General features: G+C 36.6%; 1 protein-coding gene across 4 annotated transcripts in view; it reads left to right on the plus strand.

Annotated features, from left to right (window-relative positions):
- Positions 1 to 27,769, plus strand: part of GRM8 (glutamate metabotropic receptor 8) — a 356,584-nt gene that overhangs the window by 62,387 nt on the left and 266,428 nt on the right. For 3 of the 4 annotated variants that reach the window (XM_074870103.1, XM_074870101.1, XM_074870102.1), the window contains exon 3: positions 8,831 to 9,047. In XM_074870103.1, coding sequence (XP_074726204.1) covers positions 8,831 to 9,047 — 217 coding nt within the window. Of the gene's footprint in view, positions 1 to 8,830; positions 9,048 to 22,834; positions 22,878 to 27,769 lie in introns of those variants that run through there. The other variant, XM_074870105.1, reaches the window with a different exon arrangement.

Consider the following 27,769-nt stretch of genomic DNA (forward strand, 5'->3'; position numbering starts at 1 on the left):
TTTTTCTCAAACTCATCAAAAGATTACAGTTTCAGACACTGACGTGACAAGCTCTAATGAGGAAAGTAGGGCTAAAAAAGCTTTGAAATATCAGAGTTCACACTGTGCTCAGCAGAGATTGACGCAAGTCTAATATGCTGATACACATAATTACTTGTTGGGAAACCCCACACTTAGAAAAGTAATTTTAATAGTTTAAGAAGTCCTTAAAATTATCTAACCATCCTTGGCTTCCCATTTTATCTGATGATTGGAGAACATAAGAGACTGTGAAGGAAGAGCTAACAGATATTCCCAAGCTCAAGGTCTCTCCCACCCCCCCCTCCTTGTGATTTGATCTCAGTATGAATATTACTCATTTGATCTGCTGCTGCTTCAGTTTATCATTCAGTGCTTGGACCTCAGCTGGGTTTAAAATATTTAGAAAGCGGCTGCCTACAGATGGTGGATAATTTAATGTGCAACTGCTTAACGTAGTTGGTTTTCAGAAAGGCAAACCCCAGGATTTAAAATGATGTGGAAATACCAGAATAGAGCTCCCTTACTGAGAAAATGCCATTGTTAAACATTTATCAATAGACTCTCTTGCACAGAACATTGATGACAGTTCAAGCTGTTGTTAGATGGATTCTCATCCTCCTGGAGTTACACAGCAATGCACAGTGTGACAAGATGTGCTTCAGCTGTAAAAATGTTCGTAATGCATAAATATCCTTTTAATGTTTTTGCCCTAAAGTGCATCACACAGCACAGAGACCCATACTTTCTGGAGTGGTGAATTTGTTTTGTAGATGCTGCATCTATTACAGGATTTGAGATTGTGATATCACGTTATTATTAGTAGTAATTTTTTCTTCTATAGTATTCCTTGTGTGTAATTAAAAGTAATGACTTCTAATGAGCCCCTGACCTGCTTCAGCCCACTGGAAGGAAACTACTTCTCAAATTTGAACACTTTATATTATACACATTCCTCCTTTGTCACCTCCTTTGTCACACCCTGTTCTACCAGGGCAGCACAGCAGGTCACAAACTGAAATATGCTTGTTCTAGCACATCTGGTTAGACTTTATGAAAGTCTGGCTGGTGAGGATAGAATGCAGTGCAACGGAGCTTTAATATTTTTTTCATCCTGTAATCGGATACTATACAATTATGTTTATTAACTATAAGAAATTACTTTCTCTAGGGTAATTCAGTTTATTCAGAATACCGTAGTTGCTAGTCCATTTGACCATCAGAGATAGGTGTGATAGATCTTGTGTTTGTAGTTGAGGAAAAAAGAGAAAATCAGTAATGAAAGAGGATTTGTATGTTTGATTTTATCGCCATATTTTCACTGGGCTAGCGATTACATCTGCTTCTGTAATTTTTCACATACCAGACCAACCTATGATGGTTGCAGAAATAATTATGTTGGCAACAAACCATACTGCATTGTTTCTCAAGAAAAGATCAGTGCAGCTCATTAAAGATATATTCTGCTCAGGAATATGTCTTCAGAAGGTAACTGATGGCAACAGAAGTAAAGTAAAACCAGTGAAGGAGTAATAGGAAGTGAAAAGAAAGAGTAAAATAACTTACCCATTTAGGTGTGATGGATCACTTCTGTCCCTGTGTTTGGGGTTAAAAAATAGCAACAACTATGTTACATTTTATCACAAAGACCATATCTTTGCACAAAACCCATATAAAAGTATAGGGAACTTTCAAAAGATTTGAAACTACCTTATCATTAGCTCCTTGTCATTAGGTGTATGAATTGCAAGCACCCTTGAGAGGAACTGCTATGATATTTACTGCAAATAGAATGACTTAGAATAATTCAAATGGATTAAAAAAAATTCCTGCCTTCCAAGTGAAATCAGCTAATGGCAGCTTTCAGATTATACTTTTGTTCTTTCCCTTTCCAAAGCTTTTAAATTCTATTACACTTTTTGGAACTAAATGCACTTTAAATTATATTCATCTAGGTGAAAAGCATATCTTTTTTTTTCTTCCTTTTGCTCTAGCTGATCTGAACATATTCTTTTTGGAGGGGTGGAAATCTGTGGTAATTCCTAAACAAGATGAATTGCGGGACACACAATAAATACTGTGGTTGAGTGTCCTTAACATACAGAGAGAGCATCAAGTGTATATGTGTAAATAAATACAGTTTAGAATTACATGTGTTTATAAATATAAGTAAATACATACATCTACTGGGGAAATGTATTGTCACAGATCACTCCTCCTCATGGTAAAATCCATAGGAGGAGGCTGAATCAGAAAACTTCATATGCTGAAACTCTTCCACAACATCAACTCTAGCAGAGGTGGTTTGTAGCTGGTTGGCAAAGTGTCATCATACTCAGCTGCTCTGAGCATTAGACAGTGCATCTCACATCTCCAAAGGCATTACCGACTCTTAATGTATTATATCTTCCCAGGATGATTAATGTTTGTTTATTCTGAATATGAATGAAACGAGGTCCCTAATGATGGCATGGGTGACCTATTCAGTTTTTGTCATAGATGGAAAGATGAAGAAATTGCAGAAGGAAGTTGATCAGTTGCTGTGCACAGAGGTCTTAATAGTCATGTGTAGCCAAAATGAGCGGGATTGTGAGATTCAGCAGAAGACATGTAGCTGTTTACAGTATTGTTCTACCAGTGTGTGTAACAGTTGACTTAATCTCCCAGGCTTCCTTTATAGTCAGTGGAGAGAAACGGGCAGTTTCAGGGTGCATTTCATCTCCTCCTACAGTTAGCAACAAAAAATAACATTTTTTATCTTTTCTGGTATAGTGTAAAATGTTATTAAGCTTCATCAAACTCTTTTGAATCTTGAATGTCTACCCTGAATGACTTTAGCATTACTGTACTGCAGGCTGACACGTTTTTCAGAAGTGAAAGCAGGATAAGATGATGATCTGCCTGATGGCAATTTACAAATATGACTAATAGCTAAAATATAGTGACCTCAGTTCTCATCCAGCAACTGTTCAATATCTAGGCCCTGAGGATTCATTTCACCTCTGAGTTTTTTATACTCAAAGAACTCTTTCTTGCTGTACAGAAGAGGGAATAACAATCTTGAAAAGACAGGGTCATTAATGATTAATGATAGACATTTAAAATTCAAAAAAATCACCAAGTTGAAAACGTGTTTCTACAGTCAAATTTTATTTCAAGCAATTTTACTCCTTTACAAGCTTTATTAGTTGGTAAAATGCCAGTTGATATTGAGCAATCACTAACCTAAAGCTTGTTGACTTTAATTTGTTAGCTACATTTATTACTCTTTTTAATGTGCTATTGCTAATATTCCTCTAAACAATGACTGCTCAGTGATGAGAGAATGGAAGAGGGAAATAAAATGCTAGTTGATATGTTAAAGTTAGTGATAGGACTGAGTGGGTAGTGAAACTGAAGATGTGAGTGATTTAAGCCCATTACGCTGGGTGACTGTACAGCACAGTTACTGCTGTAACTCATAATCAGTAATGTTCAAAATTACTGGTGATTCCATCCTCAGGTCATATTTCTTATGAGCTTAGCTCATTTCACTGCCTGCTACTCTGCTTCCAAATCATGCTTTCAGCTGAAAGGCTGTATAAAGGAAGATGGCATTTGAAATGACCAACTGATACTTCACATTGACAAATGTAGCATGCAAATGGATTTGAAAGCTCAACAGAAGAGGTTCCAGTGAACTTCTGTCCAAAACTTGGACAGCATGTCATTGAAGAGAAGGCATACTAAGAGCTGTTTGCTGTGGTGAAGATGCTTTACTGGAAGGGCAAATCTATGTCATGTAGTTTCCTTTGCTATCCACAGTACAATACCTCTGTGTTTTTGAGTTTGGATCCCAGCACTGGATCCACCAAGCATATCCAGGGTAATGCTTCCCTGTGAAAAGTCCTGAATTTGGGAGCGGTGGGAGGCTTTTATTTCCAGTGTATGGGGGACTGACAGTGGTTTACCACTTGGCTGAAATAAATGAAAAAGTTACATTAGCTGCCTTTGGCACATCTGAAGTCATTCACACCTTCTCCGTCAGGGAGTAGAAATCTGTTCTGTAGTAATGCTTGGTGGCTATCTCGTACAGATGTTCGTTCCCCTGTTGAAGTGCTGACACAGTCACTTTTTGTGGGTAGTTAGTTCTGAAAGTGACTGCTGCATCTTCTCTAATCCTCTGGGAAGGGGAGATCTTCAGAGACAATTTTAAATCAGCTTGGAGATGTACACAAAAAGATCAAGAGAAAACAGGGACTATTCTTGACTGCTGATTTTGGTTTGAATGTTATCTTGAAGACCCAGCCTGTCTACTTAGTTCTCAACAATTGTTTTTGGGGTTTTTTATAACTTTATTTCCCAAATTGTTTTGTTTTTTTTTAAGTATGCAGAATAATTTTCCAATGCCAATGACTGGATAATAGAATGAGATGAAGCCACCACTGATTTAGATTAAAGGACTGAGGGTCTTCTGGTAGTTCCCACTAGAAGTCAAGAGATTATCAGCAGATTATAGGCTAATGGGAGGCAGCAGCCAAACCACAGGGTAGGAAAGCATAGAAAAAAAAATGTCAATGAACATTCAAACATGAATGCTTTTAGCCATTCTTAGTGAATGTGACAGCTGTTGTGTGACAACCGATTCAAATGTAGTTATACAATCCATTGGTATTTTTTCCTTTTTTTTTTCTCCCCAAAGAAAAGGAAGTATGCTATTAACACTGCTATATAGCACTTAAATACAATGTAAATGTTATACATTTTGTATTTAATTTTGAAAACTTAGGTTGAGGAATCTAGAATGATGTAGTGGGTTGACCCTGGCTGGATGCCAGGTGCCCACCAAGCTGCTCTAGCACTCCTCCTCCTCATCTGGAGAGGGGAGAGAAAATATAACAAAAGGCTCATAGGTCATCATAAGGACAGGAAGAGGTTGTTCACCAATTACTGTCATGGGAAAAACAGATTCGATTTGGGGAAATTAGTTTAATTTATTAAGTCAAATCAGAGTAGAATAATGAGAAATAAAAACAAATCTTAAAACACCTTCCCCCCACTCCTCCCTTCTCCCTGGGCTCAACTTCACTCCTGATTTCTCTACCTCTTCCTCCCGAGCAGCACAGGGGGACAGGCGATGGGGGTTGCAGTCAGTTCATCACCCATTGTCTCTGCAGCTCTTTCCTCCTCACACTCTTCCCCTGCTCCAGTGTGGGGTCCCTCCAATGGGAGACAGTCCTTCTCAAACTTCTTCAATGTGAGTCCTTTTCATGGGCTGCAGTTCTTCATGAACTGCTCCAATGTGGGTCACTTCCACGGAGTCACAAGTCCTGTCAACAAACCTGCTCCAGTGTGGGCTCCTTTCTCCATGGGGCCACAGGTCCTGCCAGGAGCCTGCCCCAGCACAGGCTTCCCATGGGGTCACAGCCTCCTTTGGGTGCATCCACCTGCTCTGGTGTGGGGTTCTCCACAGGCTGCAGGTGGAGATCTGCTCCACCATGGACCTCCATGGGTGCAGGGGCACAGCTGCCTCACCATGGGCTGCACCATGGGCTGCAGGGGAATCTCTGCTCTGGCACCTGGAGCACTAACTCCCCTTCCTTCTTCACTGACCTTGGTGTCTGCACAGTTTCTCTCACATATTCTCATTCCTCTCTCCGGCTGCAATTGCTGTTGTACAGGAACTTTTTCCCCTTTTTAGATATGTTACCCCAGAGGCGCTGCCACTGTTGCTGATGGGCTCAGCCTTGGCCAGTGCTGGGTCCGTCTTGGAGCCACCTGGCATTGGTTCTATTGGACATAGGGGAAGCTTCTAGCAGCTTCTTACAGAAGCCACCCCTGTAGACCCCCACTACCAAAACCTTGCCATGCAAACACAATACAAATGAGAAATATAAACCCCCTTTACTGGTCTCTTTCAAAATGTCTCAGGGGGCCATTGGAACTTAAAGTATAAATACAGTCTGTATTTAGGGGGTTTTAAAAACACATATTACTGAATTGATAGAGCATAACAGTTCCCTTGCTTAGCCAGTATTATGCTCTATCTTGTAAAATGTACTCGGGGACATGTAAAATGGTTTATTAAACCTACAGTCCATAACTAGAGTTGTTATATTTTCATGTATATATTTTTCATTCATGGATTATTGAACCACTAAATCCTAACAGTTTGTCCTCATGCCAAACAATTTCTTTGAGTGTTGTTCCAAGTCTTTTCAGTAACTGTATAACTGTTGGAACATACCCAAAATCCTCAAATTTTAAAGCTATTTTTCAGTGCCCCCCTGTATACAAATGTACGTTTAAAAGCAGGCAAGGAAGGAAGTTTACTTTCGCATAAAATGCTTTCACAGAAAGAAATCCATGAGATGTTTCTGAGTGGGAGATCTGCAGTTTTAGGGAGAAAATTATTGAATGTAAAGTGCTGTCTATAACCATGAGGGAAGTATACAAAAAGAAAGAAGGAAAATAACTACATATTCCATTGCATGAACCATTTTTCTCAAAACTTAGGGATGGTTTGCTATTTAGAGAATGTCAGCAGAAGTTATAATACAGTGGTGACTTAAGCCTACTAGGTGTGCCAAATAATTTCAGGGTATTGGGTTTGGACTGTATTTACCTTCTGTTTTCTTCCACTGTTACTAGAAATAACTCTAGGGAAGAAGCTGAAATAACAAAGAGCTGAAAAGTAGGAAAGTAGCATCTCTTCTCTGTATTTTCCAAGGCCTCAAATAAGTGATATTGGTCTGAAACATCTCATCGCTGTGTTGAACCAATGTCTCTCCTACAAACACATATCTAGGACTTGTAATTCATCTCATGCCTAAAGAAAACAGGAACTGAGAAAGTTAATGGATATAACTCCATGGTCTAGGCTTCAAGATTTTCAGTGACAAAGTATCTGTCTAAAAGATCTCCTAGTGGTATTGTTTTTATGAGCATTATTGATGAAATAAGTTTCGGCAAAGCAACAATACCATACTATTTGTGAAATGGCACACTGAGGAGCAAAATGAGTAAAATCATAGAGGTTGTCTTCATTTTTTTTCTGTCTGGAAAAAGATGACTGGTTTAGAGAGTAATAAGGCAAATTTAGAAAGGGAATGATATGTGCTCTAAATGCGCATAATTGTGTTATTACATGTCAAAATCTCTTGTCTGTAAAGAGATAAAGATGTTTCAAACATCTTCTGAAGGAAAGGGAATTTATACAAGGCAAGTTTTGTAAGGACAATTTATCCTTTATTTTTACTTGGTGGATCTTTGCTGTGTTAGAAATACTTATTTCTGTGAGATATAACCTTTACCTTACTTTTTCTGTGATCCGGATCCAGATCAATCCCTTTCCTTTTTTTTTTTTTTTTTTTTTTTTGTTATTATTACAACATTTCAGATTATTTATTCTGAGGTGTGTCTGTGAGTAGAAAATTTCTTAAAGAAGAATATAGCCAAGATACATAAGAGTTTATTTTGTTTGCTTCTGGCTGAGAAATGATTTTGCCATCCCTTAGGCTATAAACTGTTTTTTCAGGCTGTAAGAGTCTACACTGTCTTTGCAGGTATGGTAAATGACCAGACTCGTTGAATCCCTTATATTTTCCTCAGATTCCTTTTTTAGTTTGTGCTGCTGAGGAAGCACTGTACAGGACCGAAGGGTTGCTCTGAAACCTTCTAATATATCATCTAATATGACAGTGAGCATTTGCCATGTTGAGAGCTAAATTCAGCTCTCAACAGAATTAATTTAGGAACTCTGTTCAGATTGCTTTCTTGAAGACTACTTTATGTTTTGTAAGATATGAATTAAGCACCTATTATTAGTATAAATTACAAATGCAATGCAATATTTGGAGTATCTTTCATTTCAAGACAGTGACTATTTAATCAGTTTTACCATTTTAAATGCGAAAATCACTCCCCTTTTAAGTTAGCATAAATGTTAATTAAACTTTCTTGCACCAAAATACTCCTCAAAATAATTGAATATTGCTTACAGGCAGCTTCTTCTGGACATTGCCAAACCATTTGTTTAAGATAAGAGTTAATAGAAAATCAACCTACATTTTTTTTTCCTATGAAAATTTATTTTTAAAATGTATTTCAGTTATATAGTGGGTTTTTTTTGTGTATTTGTTTCTACAAAGAATATTGTGGCGGTTTCTACAAAGATTACCATCCTTGTAACCTTTCTCCTTCTCTATATGTATACTGTATACAGACAAATTTTTTTTTTGGTGTTTTTTCATGAGATAGCTTTTGATATCGTAGTCTCCATATTCTTAAATCATGCACAATACCATATTAAAACTGGAAAATAAAAAATCTACAACAGAGAAGGCTTGAAAAATAGGAATAAAATGGGAAAGCACACTTGCATGTACATAAATAAACAAAACAATGAAATGGAAATAATTACATTTTACTCATCAAATTTAAGTGTAGCATTTTTAGGAATCACAGTCATTAAAACTAACCTTTTCATCTTCAGTAGTAATAGTAAGAATTCCTCCTTTTTTTTTCCTTTATTTTCTTCACCTGTTCCTATCAGAGCCAGGATCAAAAAAAGAAGTTGTTACACTTACATGTCAAGAATCATGACATCTGGAGAAAAGCAGAATGCATTATTTCTTGGTGAGGGTGTTATACAATAAGACTTGAATGACATTTTACAAAATCTGAAATGCTTTCTGATCAGTTGATTTAATTAAAACAAGATATTCAGTTCTGCTCAATGCCTGTGCATAATCTATTTTAAGCCTGAAACATACAAGTGTATGATGTAAAATGGGATTAGATTGGCTTGAATGACTTGTCATTCTGTTTGCAGATACCTCAAATCAGCTATGCATCTACAGCTCCAGAGCTGAGCGATAACACCAGGTACGACTTTTTCTCTCGAGTAGTCCCACCGGACTCCTACCAAGCACAGGCCATGGTTGACATTGTGACGGCCCTTGGGTGGAACTACGTTTCAACGCTGGCTTCCGAAGGCAACTATGGAGAGAGTGGTGTGGAGGCCTTCACCCAGATCTCCAGAGAAATTGGTGAGTGTATGTTTATCAGGTTTTGTATTTGTAGCTGCCGGATTACAGACCATCGTGGAGCTCTGCCTAGGACTATGCAGAGTGATCAGAACACCTGCAGGTGTGTTACCTGGACTCAAATGGAGGGGGTTATGGATGATTTTGCTGCTTGCATGTCTGTCAAGGTGACAGTTCTGGCAGTAATTTAAGAAGAACTCTTGAGAGAGGCAAAAGATGTATGTCTCTTGCCCCTTTTGGAAGGGGGGAGCATTTTGCTAAGTTAGGGGCAAATACCAACCACCTGCTGGATTACAGCCAGATTTGAGGAGGTGAAATTAATTTATTTTAGGAAAATCATAATCCAATGAGACCTTATTTTCCTTGTTCCATCACTGATGAAGCTAGGGGTTTTAATTTTGATGAATTTGAAAACCAACAAAAAATCTGTGAAGTACAAAGACATACCCTCCTTGTTTTTCCTTCAGGATGAAACGTACTATATACATACAGGCATTGTTATGAGAATTATATTTAAATGCCTTTGATCTTTTTTTTTCTTTTTTTTTTTCCACACTACTGTGGTTATTTCTGGCCTGAAAAAATGGTTATTTCTCAAGAGCAGTAGGTTTTGGACACCAAGGAATAAGATGATAAGTAGCAGGTGGTTTGAAAGAGGGCAGAATTGGTCTTTCCCTAAGTACAGTGTTAAATGACACAAAATAATATCCTTTCAAGAAAAAAAAATTGTGAACAGCCTTCCTGTCCTTCCTCAGAGAGACTGCATTAATCTGGATTTGACTTTCAGGGTGTGTACATATGAAGTCTGGTTCTTTCAAGTCAGTGTGGGTGAGAAAATATAGTATCTTCCTTTTTCAATAATTGCACATAAATGCAGAGACCATCTTAATCATTTAGGGAGGTACATGTGTGTTTCATGTACTTATGCTTGAATCATAAATGTTACTGATTACTCGCAACAATTTGGCAGTAAGACAAAAACACAGCCATCCATGCAATTAGGGAACTGGTGTATACAATATGCTCGGTGGGTTAATTAATAAATATTCCGTTTCTAGCTTCTAATCAATGCTGTCAGATCCTAGATGTCTTCATGTGAGAGCTAAGGCTGATTACAATACAATGATGTGATCTGGAGTTAGCAAAGGCATGGATAATTCTTCCACAGTTCATATCTAAAAGACATGGTTTATCTATTGTGTTAAATACAGCAGCAAATAGATTGGCTGCCCCAGACATTCCCTGAATACTTCATTGCCTGAAAATCACTCTTTTTTTTGAAACCATCTGCAGCCCAGCTAGTTCTGCTGAGTCATGAAAGTAGACAAATAAAGTGGTCAGGACTTTTTTACCATTTTCTGTTTCCAGAAATATAAGAGTTCTTCAGATAGGTGCAATAATGACAACAGTGATTTCATTATGATCACAGTCACTTGAGTTTGTGTCAGTTGGATCTTGATCAGTCCTAGAATAAAAAAAAAGACCATTGTCCCTCGTTAAATTATTATTATTAAGATTAATTAAATATTAATCCAAAGCAGTCAAAATCATGAATGGGTGTCCTAAACATTACAAGATCTGTGTAATACCAAGAAACATAAAAAATAACATTTGTTTGTTGTTTGTTTTTGTTTTGTTTTTTTCCCCTTACGACTTTTGTTCTCTACTAGAGAACTTGATTTTGTCAATCTCTGTGCTTACAGCAACTTACCCACTATTGTGGGTACCAGGGATTTGAATGATTCTGAAGAATGAAAGCAGAGGGATGCAGGAAATTATAAATCAAATTTTTAATTCCTAGAAAAATGTTGAAATAAATAATCAGGGAAATCATATGTAACCACAGTGCAGAATTGTCAAGAACAAATAGTATCAAAACTATCTAATAATTTTTTTTGACAGGATAATAGCTTTATAGCTGGAGAAGAAGAACCTGGTGTCATGCCTTTTGAATTTAGTTATCTCAGCTGCCACATACAATATTGTCTTAAGCAATTTGGGAATTGTGACTTAGGTGAAAATATCATAGGCTAGGTGCAGACCTATTTAGAAAACTTTGCTCAGACAGTAATTAGCAATGATTTCTGTTTAAAAGGAAAAATGTGTTGTGTGGTATTTGGCAGGGGTTTATACTGGATCAGGTACTAGCCAATATTTTCATGTTTAGTCCAGATGGACTTGGAATGAAGGATATGCCTGTAAAATCTGGAGATGACTTCAAGCTTGGAAGGACTAGGATTGTATTGGAAGAGATTCTTAGAGTCCAAACTTGAAGATACGGTCTGAAAAAATAGTATGCAATCTAAGAGACAAATGCAAGGCATTGTGCGTCAACAAGAAGTATCTGCACAATGAGGAATACAGAAAGACTGGTCAGAAAATGCTATCTCAAAAAATGATCTGAGAATGATAGTAAATGATAACCTGCCTATTTTCCTTATGTTTTACTGGAACATGCAGATGGTTCCAGTACCATCTGTAAAATAATTTGAGTAATCCTCCAATTTGCCTGGCAGTTGTGAAGCCTCATTTTGACTCAGTACAGTTTTTGACCCTCACTTCACAAAAGGTGAGAGACTCCTCAAGCAAGAACAAAGACAATCGCAAATCTTGAAAACGTTGTCTGTGAGGAGTGACTGAGCAAGGTTTGCCTGAAGAATTGACAAAGAAGGGAAGGTGATGGAAAGCAATGTTTTCAAATAGAGAAATGGCTTTTACAGAAAGGTGGAGGACCACTTGCTCATCCAAATACAGTGTATGTGAACAGAAATAACGGAATTAATCTCTAGTATGATTCCGTTTAGATCAGAAGGAAGCCCCTTTTAGTGGTTAGACATTAAAGCATTAGACCAGCTTGCTTGGGGACATTTTGGAGCCTCCATTGCTGAGGATAAGGGAGAATGCATTAGACAAACACCTGCCCAGGGATTAAGTCTACTTAGTTCTTCCTTGGGGCTGGTAGGTGGGTGGATTGGATGATTTTTTTTTTAATGTCCCTTCCAGCCTGATTCTATTATCCACTGTCCTCAGACTTTTCACTTGAACCAGAGGTCTGGAAACGCTTTTAAAATAGAAAGTTCAAATAGCATCTAATTATGGGATCTGAGACTATAGAGTCTAGGTAGGTTTATAAAAATCATCACATAGTTTAAGACCACACACAAACCAGCAAAACTTACCAGCTCTATGTTAATAAACTGGGTGTTAAGTTAATCAGGTTCCCCTTGTACTGCTGGCATAAAAATGCATAGGACAGCTGAACTCCTTTCTGAGTACTTTACATCCTGTTCAAGATAAGTAACCAACAACTGGAAGCAAAATGAATGTGAAGATAAGCATAATGGAAAGCAATATATTTGAGGAAAGGATGTGAAAGAAATTGATATATTCATTTCTGAAAAATGTTCAGTGCCTGAGAGGACATGTGAGATAGCAGCTTTGAAAATATAAATAGGAAAGGTTGGGGTTTTTTTGGGTTTTTGTTTATTTGTTTTTTTAAAAGTTTTCTCCAGTCACTTAAGAATTAAGAAGGGGTAGGGTTTTAAATATGTTTTTTAAAATAGAGATTAATTTAATGTACTTATAATTTCAGGTACTTATTTGTCATGAGCTTGACTCTGCCTCTAATTTCCAGTTTGTTTGGCCCACTGTTCAACTTCTATTTCTTAATCAGTAACAGACGCAGAAAGGAAGGCTCCCAAATGAAATGTGGAATACTGAAAAGGTCAAAGTGGTGCCACCCTGACATGTCACAGAATATATTACATACCAAAATCTGCTCTCATGTTAATGACAAAGATCCTGTCTTGGACAGAGCAGAGCTGGAAATTAAATATTTTACGTGACAATGATTGTATGGAGAATAGGGAATGGTACTTATTCAAATGCATTTTTCCATGCATTAGTGTTTGAAGACAATGATTAAATTTATAGTATTTCCTACTCCCATTACAAAGTTAATCAATGATATCGCTGTAATAATTTTGGCATCGTGATCAAATAATTTTGGTACATTGGCCAAAGGAATGAATTCATACAAAATGATAATGCTTAAATTTAAGCATTAAAGTGAAACTTGTCTCACCAAGAGAAACTATAAAGGGGAAAAGAAGGAATCACATTTTACCAAGTCCTCATTAAACTGTCATGCTGAATATCACTATTCTGTTTACTTTGCTGTTAATGTTTGGCAAAATAAATGTTGGAAAGTCTCTAATCAGACTTCTTTTAATGGTTCATTCTCCATGCTATTAGATACCAAATGGATATACCATCAGAGTGAAAATCATGGGATCCTTCTTCACTTTTTACAGAATACAAAAACATGTAGTTCAGAAAAATCTTTTTGGGGTCAGAGTACTTGCTCTGTTAGTGCAATGTTTGTACTGGAAATTGTATCAAATCCACAAATAGTGTATGAAATGCTATGTGACAGATTTTATCCCCACTAGTGGTCAACACAAAATTGGCACAAACACTGATGTGTACTGGCAGTGAAACATAAAGCTATCAGAAGAGGAGGTAAAAAGGATAAAGGCAGGGAACTGTAGCTGATCATTAAGGATAGGTGAGAAATTTAATTCTGCTTGACCCTTTTTTCCTCGTAAGTCAGTTTTCCATGTCTTGCCAGAGGTGTAAAGAAGACAGGAAAGATGATTCAGGACCAGAGCTTTGACTGAGCCAAAATGACAGAACTTCGTAGCAGCTTTACCCCATAAGAGAACGGTGTACTTAATATCAGTGTGTAACCTTGAATGCTTGTTTTTGGGAACAGGTTTTTTAGCTTTACTTACTCAGTTTATCGTGGTATATTGCAGTTAATAGCATTTTTCTGAGAAGGGACTGCAGTTACTTTATGATCCGTCATAATATTTTACCATTACAGTCACATTAATGACTATATACCTAAGTATAATGAATACATACACTGAATACATATACTGAATGAATGCTAAAGTAGCTTTATATAGATTGTTTCAGGCTTCGATGTAGTTTGTTATATACTGTTTACATAGAGAATGGTCTGTGACATTTCTTTGACATAGTTCTTGGGTCATCATTGTCTCTTGTCAGTTTTTTTGTGTTTCTACAGTTGTGCTTTATATCTCTGCTTTTCTCCAAATTATTGGATTATTTCTTACCCTTAATATCTTTTGGACTTCTAAAGCTTTCAATGGATAAAATGAAAGTTTAATGGGAAGTGGGGAGGGTTGAACAGGAAAATAAAATTTAAGGGCGTGTAACCTTTCCACTTCAATTATTAATTGATAATTTAGAAATAAATAAAATGGATTGCTGTTAAGATTAATTCACATTTCCTGCAGTAATCTTTGTATACCTTTGATATAAAGCTAAAGGTTTTTATATCTCGTAAATAAGCTGATGAATACTTTCTTTTTTTGCCCTCCCCAAGATGTTATTTAATAAAAGAATAAAAAATCTTGCAACTTAAAGACTGAAGAAATACAGTACATGAAATACAACCTTTTCCCCAGAGATACTTCTGCTTTAAAGACTGGCTTCAAGCTTAACAAATTCATTTTCACAACTCATAATATTCTAACATACCCTCACAAAGAGGAAACAGTTTAATTCAATGTTAAGTTTTACTTTTATATTTATGCAGCTGAACTCTACTGATAACACTGTATTTCAAGCTGCAAGCTGTAATTAATAATAACACTATATAATTGGCTACAGGAGCTTCAAAGTAATGTTTGAAAAATTACAAATGGTAGGTGTATTAATATTGCAAAAGCTTGAAAATTATTCCAACAGTTTTTAATATTTGTACCAATTAGTACCTGATAAAGAACAGTGTAATTTTTAGGGATTTATAATGAAGGACCATTTTAATTTTGCTTGGTGGTGCTAATCAATATGATATTCTTCAGCCTCAACGATATGTTTTTTTCTCTATAGTTTTAAGGAGGTATCTCAGAGCAGTAAGCATACTTTCCTGGTATGTTCTCTGACCCTCCAGTGATTGTTGGAAGAGGGACTAATAGCTCTTGAGGGGTTTCTTCTTCAGTCAGTTAGTTGAGGCACATTTTAAACCTCGTGTAGAAAGCTCACTAGCTACAGTGGAGAGAGAAAAAAAAAAGGCAGAAAACTGCTGTGGAACTGGGTTTTGTACCTGACCTAGAGAGTATATACCATACAGTGGACTTTATTGACAAAAGTTACGTAGCCTACCTTGCTGCTTTCACCATCACAGATTCACTGATAAGCTTGAAAGAGCTGTATTCTGTTCAGATTTCCTGTGGCCAGTTTAAACAATAATATCCCTCATAGGGGTGCTTTTAAGGTACTATGACAAAAAATGCCAGAAACAGTTACAAAGAAGTCTAATTTACAGACAATATAATTTTTTCATGGATTGTCTAAGCAGTGTTGTCACATATTTGAAACTACCGTTATACTTTAACACTTATGGAGTGAACTAAGTAGTTATGAGAGTTGGCAAAGGGAGTCTCAAGGAGGATTTAGTCTGGAGCTAGGGATAGATACCATCCGTATGCTACGAGGGATATGCTTGTACATTAAATACTTCATTTTGTTCCCCTACTTGTGTAAATTGGTTTTATTCCATGGGAGGCAATCTCCAATTTGATTCTGGAAAGCAATCCTGAGCAAGAAATAGGGACTTCTGTATATGCTTGAAACTGAAAGAAGTCAGTGAATACTTCCCTCCATCTCATGGGGTTTAGAAAAGGATGAAGTACACAGGAAGATCCTCTCCGAGGCTGCCAACAAGGCTCAGAGTAGAAAGACCTCACACTTCCTGGTTTTGCCCACTGATATTTATTGTCTCATGCCAGCTGGGGTGTGAACTGTGGTCAGGAATGACTTCATTAGCTATTTTTATAAGGTACAGTTACCAAATATCTGTGATATTTAATCTCTTCAGAGTCTGAAGCTGATTTCATTTTGCTTAGAGCAGTCAGCTCTTGGAGAGCTGAGGCAAATAAGCTCCTCAGAGCAAGGGCCAATATGTTTCCTCAGTGATGTCTACTGTGGTGAATTTAGAACATTTAGAAAACTCTTGAGAAATAAATGCTAAAATTTCATTATAATATGGAGGACATCTGCGCCTTTCTGATATACTCACATATTTAACTTACTCCTATAAATACTATAGAAGTCATTGGACTATATGACTTTTTTTTTTTTTTGTTACTTCATGTGAACACCAGATACTTACATTGATTGTGAGCACAATTCAAAGAATATTAAAAATATCCAGGAAGCAGTTTTATTTCAGCAGTGATTTTGGTGCAGTGGCTTGTTTGTAGAATCTTTTAACTTAGTTATGATATCTAGGTCAAAATTTTTAAATGTAAAAATGCAAACAAAATTATAAATGTTTTGATGCTAATTTTAAGAAAGCGATTTTAGTAGATTAAAAGCATACTTTTGTTGACATATAGTGTGTGGTGTTCGTAATGAATATGCATTTTCATGAAGTGGTTTTTCAAATGTAAAGTTCTTTGCAGCAGTGGTTGGGGATTACAGGTTTCAGTGTCTATAAATAGAAGTCAGTAGTTTAAGGGAAAACCTTTCAAATAAGATGTAAGATGTGCTTTTTCATATTAGATATGAATAAGCATTTAAAAAATATTAAGGGATATTGGTATATTTATTTGAGATTTAAATCATTAAGAGAAATCTTTCTTAAAGGAAATTTACTACAAAATGTTGGGCCAAATTTAGAAATCACTGCTTAAACGGTAGCCTATACTATGCTTGAGACCTCTGCCATTATAAGGGTGCTTTCTGGACATATAAACTGTTATTAAAAAAGTTAGGATAAATATATAGGTATTAATGTACCAAGATCATTGTGATAACAGAAATTAAATTTCTTAAGTGCTGCTGTTCTGTGTATTTGTATGTATTACTGCTGAGCCTTGTGCCTTCTCTTGGATTCTGTGACTCTCTTTTGCTAGAAAGAGTCCCAGAGCAAATAATTCACACATAATGAAAAAACTCCTGTGAAAGCAAACTTAGGAAATGTCTGAATCAAAATGTAGCCGTTCTAGTTGTTTATGACCAAATTTCACACAATCCCATTAACAGGAAGTGGATTTTAACGGAGAATCCTAGTGGATATTCTTGTAAGTGAAAGTATTTGTGAAAGGGATACTAGAAGGGAAAGCATCAAGGACACACAATATGATTTCCAGTCTGAATAAAGCTGCCCATGTTTGGTTTTTACATTATGATTTTGCTGTGGTGCAACACAGAGGAGAACTATGGGAAATACTTTGACAGCTTATTTTCAATGGAGGTTGTTTCAGTGCTTAATTTGTTTAAAAAAAATAAAAATAATTCTGTCAATAAAAAGTCCCAGAAACTTCACAGATTCTGCAATGAGTGAGATTATTTTTCTCCTTTATCAAGAACTAAGAGCTCCTTTGTCCTTTATTTTTTTTTTTTTATAATCTTCTGTTATCGTCACTTCTTCAGAAGGCTTGTTTTCACGCAAGATTCAGCATGGCACCCTTTGTATTTCAGTGGTGTGAATGACTGCTGTGACTTCAACTTGAATCAGGGATCAAATATGCAGACCATGGCATAGCCTTGATCAGAGTCTGTGTGAGTGAACTTTGACAACATAACATTTAATGGTTTTGCTTTTCCAGTGTACATGGACTTTTGTAAGGAAAGCCTGTATTTAAGGGCACTACCCAAACAGAGGTGACAGGAAGGAACATGGTGACATGGGTTTGGACTGTATTTACATGTTCTTTTTTGTTAACGTGTCAAAGGGTTCACAGTATTTGAATTGTGATCTTGGTTGTGCTTCACTGGTCTAGAGTCAGTAGTCTCATTCACATTAAGAAGTTACACCTGGTAAAGAGAAGTTCCTGGCCCTTGAGTTTGATGAGAAAATTGCATTTTTCTGTCTGTATGTCCTTCTATCTTCAAATGGTTTCTAGTAGTTTTAAATGTTTAGCATTTTTGCAGCTTTGCTTTCTACCTGGAGAACTGTGCCTCTTAAAAATCACATGTGAGAAATGCCTCATGATTGAATATTAGCAATATACTCTTGGTGTCAGCTCTTTCATGATCTGTGTCTGCAGTTTAAACAATGAAGCGCTAGAACTGTCAGACTGTCAGACACTGCCGGTCAATATCTTGTCTCCAGTGGTGGCTTCAATTACATGGAAGAGAAAGATGCCAAAACCTTACTTAACAGTCACTGGCGGAATTACCTATCCAAGGAGTATTCTGTAACCTCAGGTATTTAGTGGTTGATGCTTAGATTTCCTGAAGCATGAAAATTTATATTCATTATAATTTCTTCTTATCATTTTAACCTCACTCACTGAATGCCCTCTTGTTTTGATGCTACAAATGATATGCAGGAGAATCTAGTAAGCTTCCTTCAGAGCATGCCTTCTTACTTAACTCTGGGTTAGAAGATATGAAGTAATTGCAGTTTAATAGTTTTTATTGTCAGTTTCTGGATCCCTTATTTCATTTATATCTCTGTTAAGCTGTGTAGCCATGACTGAACACTCCAAGTAAAGCCTTACTATTGATTTATGTAGTGTCATTGTAATCTCATTTTTATTCTCAGACTCATTCTTTATACATCCTGACAAATTCTAAGCTTTTTCTGTTGGCTGCTGGGTATCAAGCAAATTATTTTCAAAAGCTATCTGTTGTGACACTCAAGGTTTATTAGCAAATGGCTACAGCTGATTTAGAACTCGATGATGTGTGTGAATAATTTCAGGTATTCCTGCCAGTGTGCGCTCCCTTGCATTTGTCAATAGTCAATATTTTTCTATGATATACTTGTGTATCGAGCTTTGTGAATACTCTGTCTCCTCTCTCTGCTCTTGTTTATTTCAAATAATTTTATACTGTCTTCAAATTTTCCAATCTTTCTGCTCAATAGTTTCCTGCTCCCTTTTTTGAAGAGCATTGTGTTAAACAACCAAGCCCTGGTAGGCAGTTCTAGAGCACACGTTTGTTAGCCTTTTCCAGTGCTGAATTTTGACTGTTTCTTTCTATTTGTTGTTTTTGATCCTTAGGGGTCCCTTCCTTCTCCCACCCTCCAATTTCTGCCTATCGATCCTAGGTTCTTAAAGTCTTTCTTCTAAAAACTCTAGTATGAACTTTAATATTCTGTATACAAGGCTGATATATCTGGTTTGGTAGTAATTACTGTTACTTTCTATGTAAGTATTAATAATAACAGAATTCAGAGAGATTTGAACTTACCTTATAAATGTATCTTGTATAGCTACATGACCCTCCTGAATGAATTTATTCTTCAAGGTGTTTTAAACTCATGCATTTCCCTCTTACGTAGGATCATACTATCTGTTACTGAGCCAATAGTGCTGGTAGTTTGAGGGTGAAGGTTAGTAACTTTCAACACGTGCTAAGTTGAATTCTTGTTGTCATCCAACTGTATGGAAGCTACTGACTTGGTCACGTAGGAAGCCCAGGAAACAGGGAACTAAAGTGTTTCAAGTATTATATTAGCCCTAAATGAAACTTGGAACTTCTCTTTCTTTAGAACTTTTGACAACTGATAATTTCATTATGAATTGAGACAGAGGGAAATTGCATTACATTTTTTTGGCAAACCTCTGCATTACAGTTCAGCTGAAGTATGTTTTGTTCAGATTTCAGTATAATTTCATTTTCAAAAAGCTGTAAAATGAAACAGAAAATGAGTGTTTCATCTGATGACCTTACAGTTATGTGTTCTGATATTAAAAAGGAAAAATGAACAAATACAACTGAAGCTTTATTTTCACGATTTTCATCAATTTTGGCTAAATGGTAATATTTATCAGAAAAAAATAATCATAAAGATTAATGTTACCCAAGAATCATCTTTTTTTCCTTCCTTAGGCCAAATTCTGTTAATAAATAATGTATGTACATGATATATGGTCTACTTTCCTGGGCAGCTCTACTGAGATCTAGGAAGCTGTTAAAGCAGACGTTTTTTTTTCTTTTGCCTCTGAAGAGAAAGAAAAGCAAGAAAATAACTATTCATCATTCTGTATATTTACACAATGTGATATGTGACTTCATGCACATTATGTTATGTATTGTGCTGTGACATGTATGACTATATCCTCAATAGTAGGATATATACATAGTCAGGTCTCAGTCTGTTATAGCTTCATGGTAGATATTTTAAGACTGAAAAAACTTATTAGCATTATGATTGGTTTTCTGGGATTTGTTTGGGGGAGCCTAAGAGATAAAAAAGGATAGCATACATAAAACCAAATGCAAACCATTTTGCCTACTAAAGAGATGTCCACTATCATTGTTCCTTTATATTATGGTAAATTCCAATGTGTTCTGGGCCTTGCCAGTAGGATCTTCACTTCTCATTTTATTTCTTCATGACTTTCCTTACTTGTTCTAATCTTTCCTCTCCCCCACCCCAATACAAAAGTGTCCAGGGCCTGCATGAGAAACAACAGTTTGCAGTTGTCACTGACTGCTATTTTTAATATGCTATGCTAATTCAAGACACTTGAGTTTTCCTCATCTGCATGATGTAGAAGAGTTGAATGAGTCGAATGTTACAATGCTGACAATATTCTTGCAAGATTACAAGCTGAGAATGTCTGATTGGAAATGTCAAAGCAACATTCTCTTCATTTTATTTGTTTTCTTTTTTGTGTTGAGGGGCAGGGAGTCATATTGTGCTCTGAGTCACAGTAAGCATACGTTTGCTATTAAGCTTGTGGTAGAGTAGCTTATCAGTGACAGCTCTCTTGGATGCTTCCATGAGTCTGCATACGTTCAGACTGGTGTAACCCTTTTAGTCAGCTGTAAGTTATTTCTTCAATTCTGTTACCTCATGATCTGACCACAGAGCTCCAAAGAATTCTGTGCAAAGAATAGAATCTTTCAAAGAATTACTATTACTCATTCCAGAAAAAAACAGACACGTGTATGCTTCACTAATAGTTGGAAAGACTCCTACATTGACTTTCTGCCATTAGAAATGTATGATTTTTATGCAAATTGCAAGCTGTGATACCACCATCTTAAATTGGGATGACAGAAATACGCATATTGTGAAACCTTACAGATTATAAAAAATACGTATTCTCTTTCTTTTACTGGAAAACAAACTGTTTCTTAGGTCAAAACTCTTTCAAGGACTTTCTGTGATGGTATTTCTTGTTCTTTGACATTTTAGCATTTCTTCAATATAGAATGATTAGTGACTTTTCATCACTTTTTAGAAGAAACTGAAATAGAACTAATTGTTTTAAATGCAGAAATTCTAATGAAAATACCAGTCTTTTTCTTTAACTTTGTTAATTAAATCAGGATATTTTGACTAGACAATTAATCAAGAGAATTAGTTACAAAACAATACCCTTGAGTAGCAGTGGTGTCATGAAGATAAATCCCTATGTGCTGCTGTGGCTGTATGCACCCAGAAAACTTCCTGACATGTACGCACTGAGCATACTATACAATAGTGTACAGAAATGCAGAATACCCTTCATATGCCTTCAGAAGAAATCTTCTCCTTGGGCTGCTTGCCAAAATGTTGTGGTTGGTGATAGAGGAACAAAATTTCAAACCCCTTGCAAATACAAGAACAAGGCAGTTAAAGATTTCCAAACTGAGAACTGAGTCCATTGAAGTGCACGCACCTATGGAATTTGTAAATGTTTGGGAGGGAGGGGATAAGAAAAACAAAACTATCCCATCACTTCAATAATTCCTTCAAGTATTAATTCTTGTAATGTTTAATTACCATTAAATGATCCATGACATTTGTAGGATGTCATTAATCCCATGTATGCAGATGGTTTCTAAATTAACAACCACACCTGTTTTCAGGAGTACCAAGTTAAGATCTGCTTTCTTTCAAAAATGGGAATAAAAAGTCTGAACTAAATTTGCAGTAAAGTTGTTTATTTTTGTAGGCATTCTTATTTACCACTTCTTTTATTTTTTGGGAAGCATGTGTCATTGTATTTATCTTCTGCATAGCCTATTCCCTTTAAAACAACATGCACATCCCAGAATATCCAAGAGAGTCTGTAATCTTTGACAGAATTACATCTTACTGAACTTCATCAGTGCTGCCTGGGATACAGAGAAACCCATAGTGGCAGCTTTCCTAGAAAGGCATCAGAAGGATGAGAGAGAATGGTATTATGAGTCCCAGGAAATAAACAACCTCCATTTTAGTAAAGTTTAGGCTGAAGTTTGGCATAAGTGCCATGAAAGCCTGATTTCATGGTAGAATGAGAGGTCATATAACTCAGCAGAGCCTGCCCAGGTCTTCGGCGCTGTCTGTGTTGCATGTAATAACTTTTAATAATTTCCTATATTGATGATAGGTATAAAGCACAAATCCCTAAACCAGAGACCCTATTCAGTATTATGTTCAAATACTAGCCAGAAGAGGGCAGTACTTTTATGTATGCTCTAGCAGGTGTAATGTAATATATTTTGCTAGCATACTGGATTTGCTGTGAGATGCGTTACAACATTTGCTAAGGCCAGTAAATTGAGTGATACGATTATAAGTATTTTACCCAACATGTTAATGCACTTAATGAAGTGCAGATAATCACATTGCTCAATTTATAAGAATTGTCAAACTGCGTAATTACTTCTGTTATATTGTAGTATTTTATGGATTAAATCCTTTCAGAGTTTATTTGGGAGGTAGAAATATTACTTAATTTCAGTTAAATTATTTTAATTGGTTAATGTTTTTATTTTTTTTTTCCAGAAGTATAATGTCTCTTTCACAGAATTGAGATGTTGAAACCAACCTGAAGATATTCTTTCTGTTGCTAAAACACATGCAAAGTATGTGATTTTTTTTTCTTCTTCCTCCAGTTAAGCACGAAGAATTTGGTTTAAAAATAAAATAGTAACCTGCTGAATGGTATTGGTGGCACAAGTTTTTGCAGACTTGGTTATGAACCGTTTATTGAAGTTAATGGGCATTTCACAATTAAATCCCTTCATTGTTTTGATATTTTAGTTAATCAGATGTACATGAGTTAACAGTAATGTCTGTACAGAGGTTATTAAATTCATGGGACTCTGAAGATGATTTTCTTCCCATGTGGATCTTGGTAGAGTCTGAGCACAGTGGGGGGTGGCAGGAGAGGATTTCAAGTGATGGTGAGTGTTTGATTCAGCTGTAGAATAACTTCACAATTAGGGAGTAATGGTAATGGCCAGTTTTCCACAGTAATGTCCATGAAATTATAAGGTTCATTAACTAAGGTCAGTTTAACTGAAGTTGTCTTAGCTTTCTTTGTCTTTCTGTGATAAACAATTACAAAGGAGACAGTTTTCTGAAAGAAGGACATTTGGATGTGTTCAGAAAATGTGTTAGTGATGGAAGAGCATCAGTTCCCATATGTGCACTTGCCACAGGCATAGCAAGCTTCTGACAAGCCCCTCTGGGCTACCTGCACCTCAGGTGCCTCTCAGGAGGAGTCGTGAAAGGCATTCAAGGACTTCTGTGGTCAATAGAGAGCTGCCTTCTGTTTCCTTCTAAATAACTCCTTTTGCTCATTTGTTATTTCAGTTGTTACACAGGCATAGAAAAACTTGTGCAAGAGGGAGATTATGTACAGGCTTAAAAGGTAAAATACATCATGTCCAAATACATTTTTTTTTCCTAGTCCAGTTGTAGAGAGTCTACACAGAAGAAAACAGGGAAAATGAGAAATTAAAGGGGAAGAAAGAACATAAACATAGGCTAAGTAGATTTCTTCTGTTATCTATTATCAGCCTTTAGTTTATGTTATGTTCAGCTTAATAAAGTACTTAATTAACTATATTTTACATAATTATGTTTTCTTAGGGAGTGATACTCCAGGCAGTGTAATGTTTTGCTGAACAAGGAAGTAAGCCCCTGAATTCTGCCCAATTTGATTTAATTTATTTATGGGAAGGAAAACAAACCAAGTTTCAAGGATGGACCTTGATCAGTTTATAAAAGGGACTGACCAATGTGTTTGCTTGAGACAGTGTGTGATCTGACTCAGAAACCTGGATGACCCCTTCCCATGCTGTGCTGTTCTTAGGCTTCACTAGGCACTGGGTACAGAACAGTTGTGCAGGCTCCAAGCTTGAGAGTTGAGCTTGGCTTCCATATGCTGCATCAAATCATCTTTTTTGCTCAAGCCATGAATTTCCCACTTCTTTTGGATGGTATTCTGATTGTTGACTCCGTAATTTTATTCCATCTTACATGGATGTATTCAAATGAAATCACAAGTCTTTAGTAAACGTTCCTTTTGGTGATGCACAAAATCCTTATGCTCTAGCTCACTCGGTCTTAACTAGCAGAAATGAAATGCATCCACAAATATTGTTTTTTCACTCCAGCTATGAGATATGATTTTCAAACAGAACTAAGAATGCAGATCAAGCTCAGAGAGTGTATTCTATACTGAGTCACTTTTTCAACTGGAAAAGTTTCCTATTGAAACAGTTGTAGCTTTGTGGACTATAGGGCAGATCAGATTTCATCTTGGTGACTGCTTTTGTGGACTTCTGGTTAGTAAACTAAAAAAGAAACATAGACAATAAATAGGTTTATGTAATACCAAACATACACTTCTGCAAGGGAGCTCAAATCTTAGTTATTGGTGCAAAAGAGACTTTGTTGTCTCCAAACTTCCTAGCAGGAGGTATTCCAATATTATGAGATCTTCACAATTCACCATTTTAGCAGTCTTTGCCATGTGGAGTTGAGAGCACGGTGAGAGAGTTTACACAGTGCTGTTGCTTTTGCTTATCCAACATTATTAATTCTCCACTTCTACAAGCACTGAATTTCCCACTGTTCTAATTCATTCCTTTCCACATGTGAATAAATAGATTTTAGACAGTGAAGGAATACAAATAAGACTGATGCCACTAACAGCCAGCATGATGACAAATCAAGATTAGCCTCAGCCTTCCCCTGATTAATTTGCTCGATCAACTTTTTATTCTTACTGAAATTATTGTTCGCTGCTCACCAAATGGAAAAGAAAGCAATCATTCTATCACAGAGGCAGTGTGAGGGAATGGAGGGCAAGAACCTATAATTTGTTTATTAAAGTAATCCTAATACCACTGAATCTGTCTCTGGAGTCCTGTAGGACTAAGATAATGGACACAAGAAAAATGCTAAAACATCATATATTCAGCTATATTTTGCATTTAATGTAAGCTCATTATAAAAATGAATATCAGGTTTAACTACTGGATTTTTGATTGCTGGCATCTAACAAGGGGAACACAGTTATCAAAGTAAAAGAACTTTTGGAAGGCAGAGACAAAACTGGTATTTGTCCATCCATGGTAGACTTATGAAAAGAAAGCAAGTAAAAGTGTCTTGTGGACTTGCACTATTTTCATATCTTAAGCTAGTTGCCAGAAGTTTTTGCTGCAGTGTTAGTTAATTTTGATGTAGTTTTAGATGCAACATCCTGTGCTATGTTCTCCAAGAACGGAGTCATTCCTGCTTTTGTAGGGTTTTTGATTCATTGTGTTGAGTTGCTGAACTTAAGATGTGTGTGCATACATATTTGTGGTGGCAGTGTGGCGTGGAATAGTGCTTGTATGAAAGCAGAGACAGAGATCATAGTCCCAAAGCTGATGGAAAAGTACTACGTGAAATGAAACCATTACAGATGCTATATGCTACCCAAGATCTGTGGTGGAAGAAAAAGCTTTAATTTCTCATATACTTCCTCATGACAGCCTTTCAGAGCAAGAAAGGGGAAAAAAAGGAAAATGAGATGCAGTTTCTTGATGATATAGAGGAATTAAGGATGAAGAGTGGAGAATTAATTCTGTAGTATAAGATGCCAGGAGTTGTATCCCTTCCATCCTGTTGGAGCCTCAGGTGACCTTCCAGCTCTTTTTTTCCCAGGTGACTTAACTCTTAGACACTGGATTTCATCCTTTGAAAGCTCCTGTTGGAGGCTTCCGGCTGTAAGCATGCCACGTCTTCAATTTTCAGACTTCAGAGAAGCCTGAAACGTTCTCTGTGATCAGGAGGCTGATTTACTTCATCTGATGCTGTGGTCATCATAGCCATCTCAGTCTAGCACTAGAGCATGGGGTCACTCTAATGCCAGTGAATGGTGATTTCTGGAGATGTGTGAATGCCCTTCCCAGGCTGGCTGCAGCCAGAGCCTACCTGGCTGAGAGGGTGCTGTTACCTGTAGGCCTTTTGAATGTGACTGAGCCACATGCTTACTCAGAGAAAGTGCAAAAATAAAAATTATTTGGAGAAATGAGTTCAAGTGGTGCCTAGAAGTTTGGGATCTCTAAGGTTGAGGGTAGCAGGTGTGCAGGCTAAGATCCACATTCTCAGAAACACACAGAGAGAAAAACAATATTTGTAAGTTCAGAGTCTTGTTTGGCAGAAAATAAAATACAAAACCAGGAATGTATAAACTTACCTATTTTCTAACAGCATTCCTTAAAAATAGTTGCTGTTAAAACAGGATTTCTACTATGAACAAAGAATCATGTCTGTAGTCAGTCTTTTGTAAATTTAGCAGCTCTTAGTTTCCTCAAACAGGGGTTATATTCCCAAGAATACCTGTGACAAAGGAGCCTCCCAGAATCTGGAAGATCATCCAATTACAATTTAAAGACACTTATGGCAAAGACAACTAACTAAAGATAGAAGTCTCTGAGAGCATCAGGAAAAGAGTGTGAGAGAGTGTGTGTGAGTGAGCACTTTGCTTTCTTGTATAAGTTAAAGGGAATTACACCGGTCCTTAATTTTTGCAGAGAATGGAATCGAGGTGTCAGGATTGGACCTGCCTGTTTTCCTTCCTTTCTTCTTTTCCTCTTTTCTTTCATTTCTCTCTCTCTTTTGCTATGAACAGACCACGTACGAAAAACTGACATTGATTCTAATGGAGTGGTTTTAGATTTATGTGTTAACAAAAAGGGGTTCAGTGCTGTGCTGCAGAAGGAGGGAGGTGTGATAGGAGAAGATCATCTTCCTCTGCATTTTTCTGTTGACTGTCTAAACTCTTTAGAGAGTCAATTTAAGTGGACTGAGAATTCCCCCTTTGGGCCCAGACATTTAAAATTTCAATCAGGCTGTGCCTAACTTAATCATCTCATTAACAGGGTTGTATTTCATCCCATGTGTATTCTGTGCCAATAGAACTCTTGTGGGAAAGAAATCAGGGAGTTTTGATCAATCCATTATTTAATATTACAAAATGCAGACACCATTTCATTTAAGGGAAGGGATAGCAAATATCTGAGTTTTTCTTGGAAGAGAGGTCAGTGAAATTTAATTATGATTAATTATCCAGAATTTGCAAAACATAAGAGCCTTAATGCAGCTGAATGGTCTCTAATCAAAGGCCCAGATAGCTCAGGTCTCTGTTTCTGGCAAAGGCATTTTTCAGAAAAAAAACCCCTAAGACACAGGGTGTATGTGCAAAGTGATTCACCAGGATTTCCTAGACCATAGAGTGTAGCTGGACCATTTTATTTAACAGCTATTTGATCAATCTGTGCTCCCTGAATTTATTCAATTTTTGTAGGAGCCTGAGAGCAGATGAAAGGCTTTGAGATTTTCTAAACTCAGGATATCTCTGGTTCTAAACATTAAAGAAGCAAGAACTTCTGTGAGCAGGGGTATAATGTAGACTCATTAACTATGACTTGGTATTTCATTGTTGAATTAGTTGAGAACTTTCATTAAAGTTTTATCT

Source organism: Strix uralensis, chromosome 5 (assembly GCF_047716275.1).
Source record: "Strix uralensis isolate ZFMK-TIS-50842 chromosome 5, bStrUra1, whole genome shotgun sequence".
Taxonomy (NCBI): Eukaryota; Metazoa; Chordata; class Aves; order Strigiformes; family Strigidae; genus Strix; species Strix uralensis.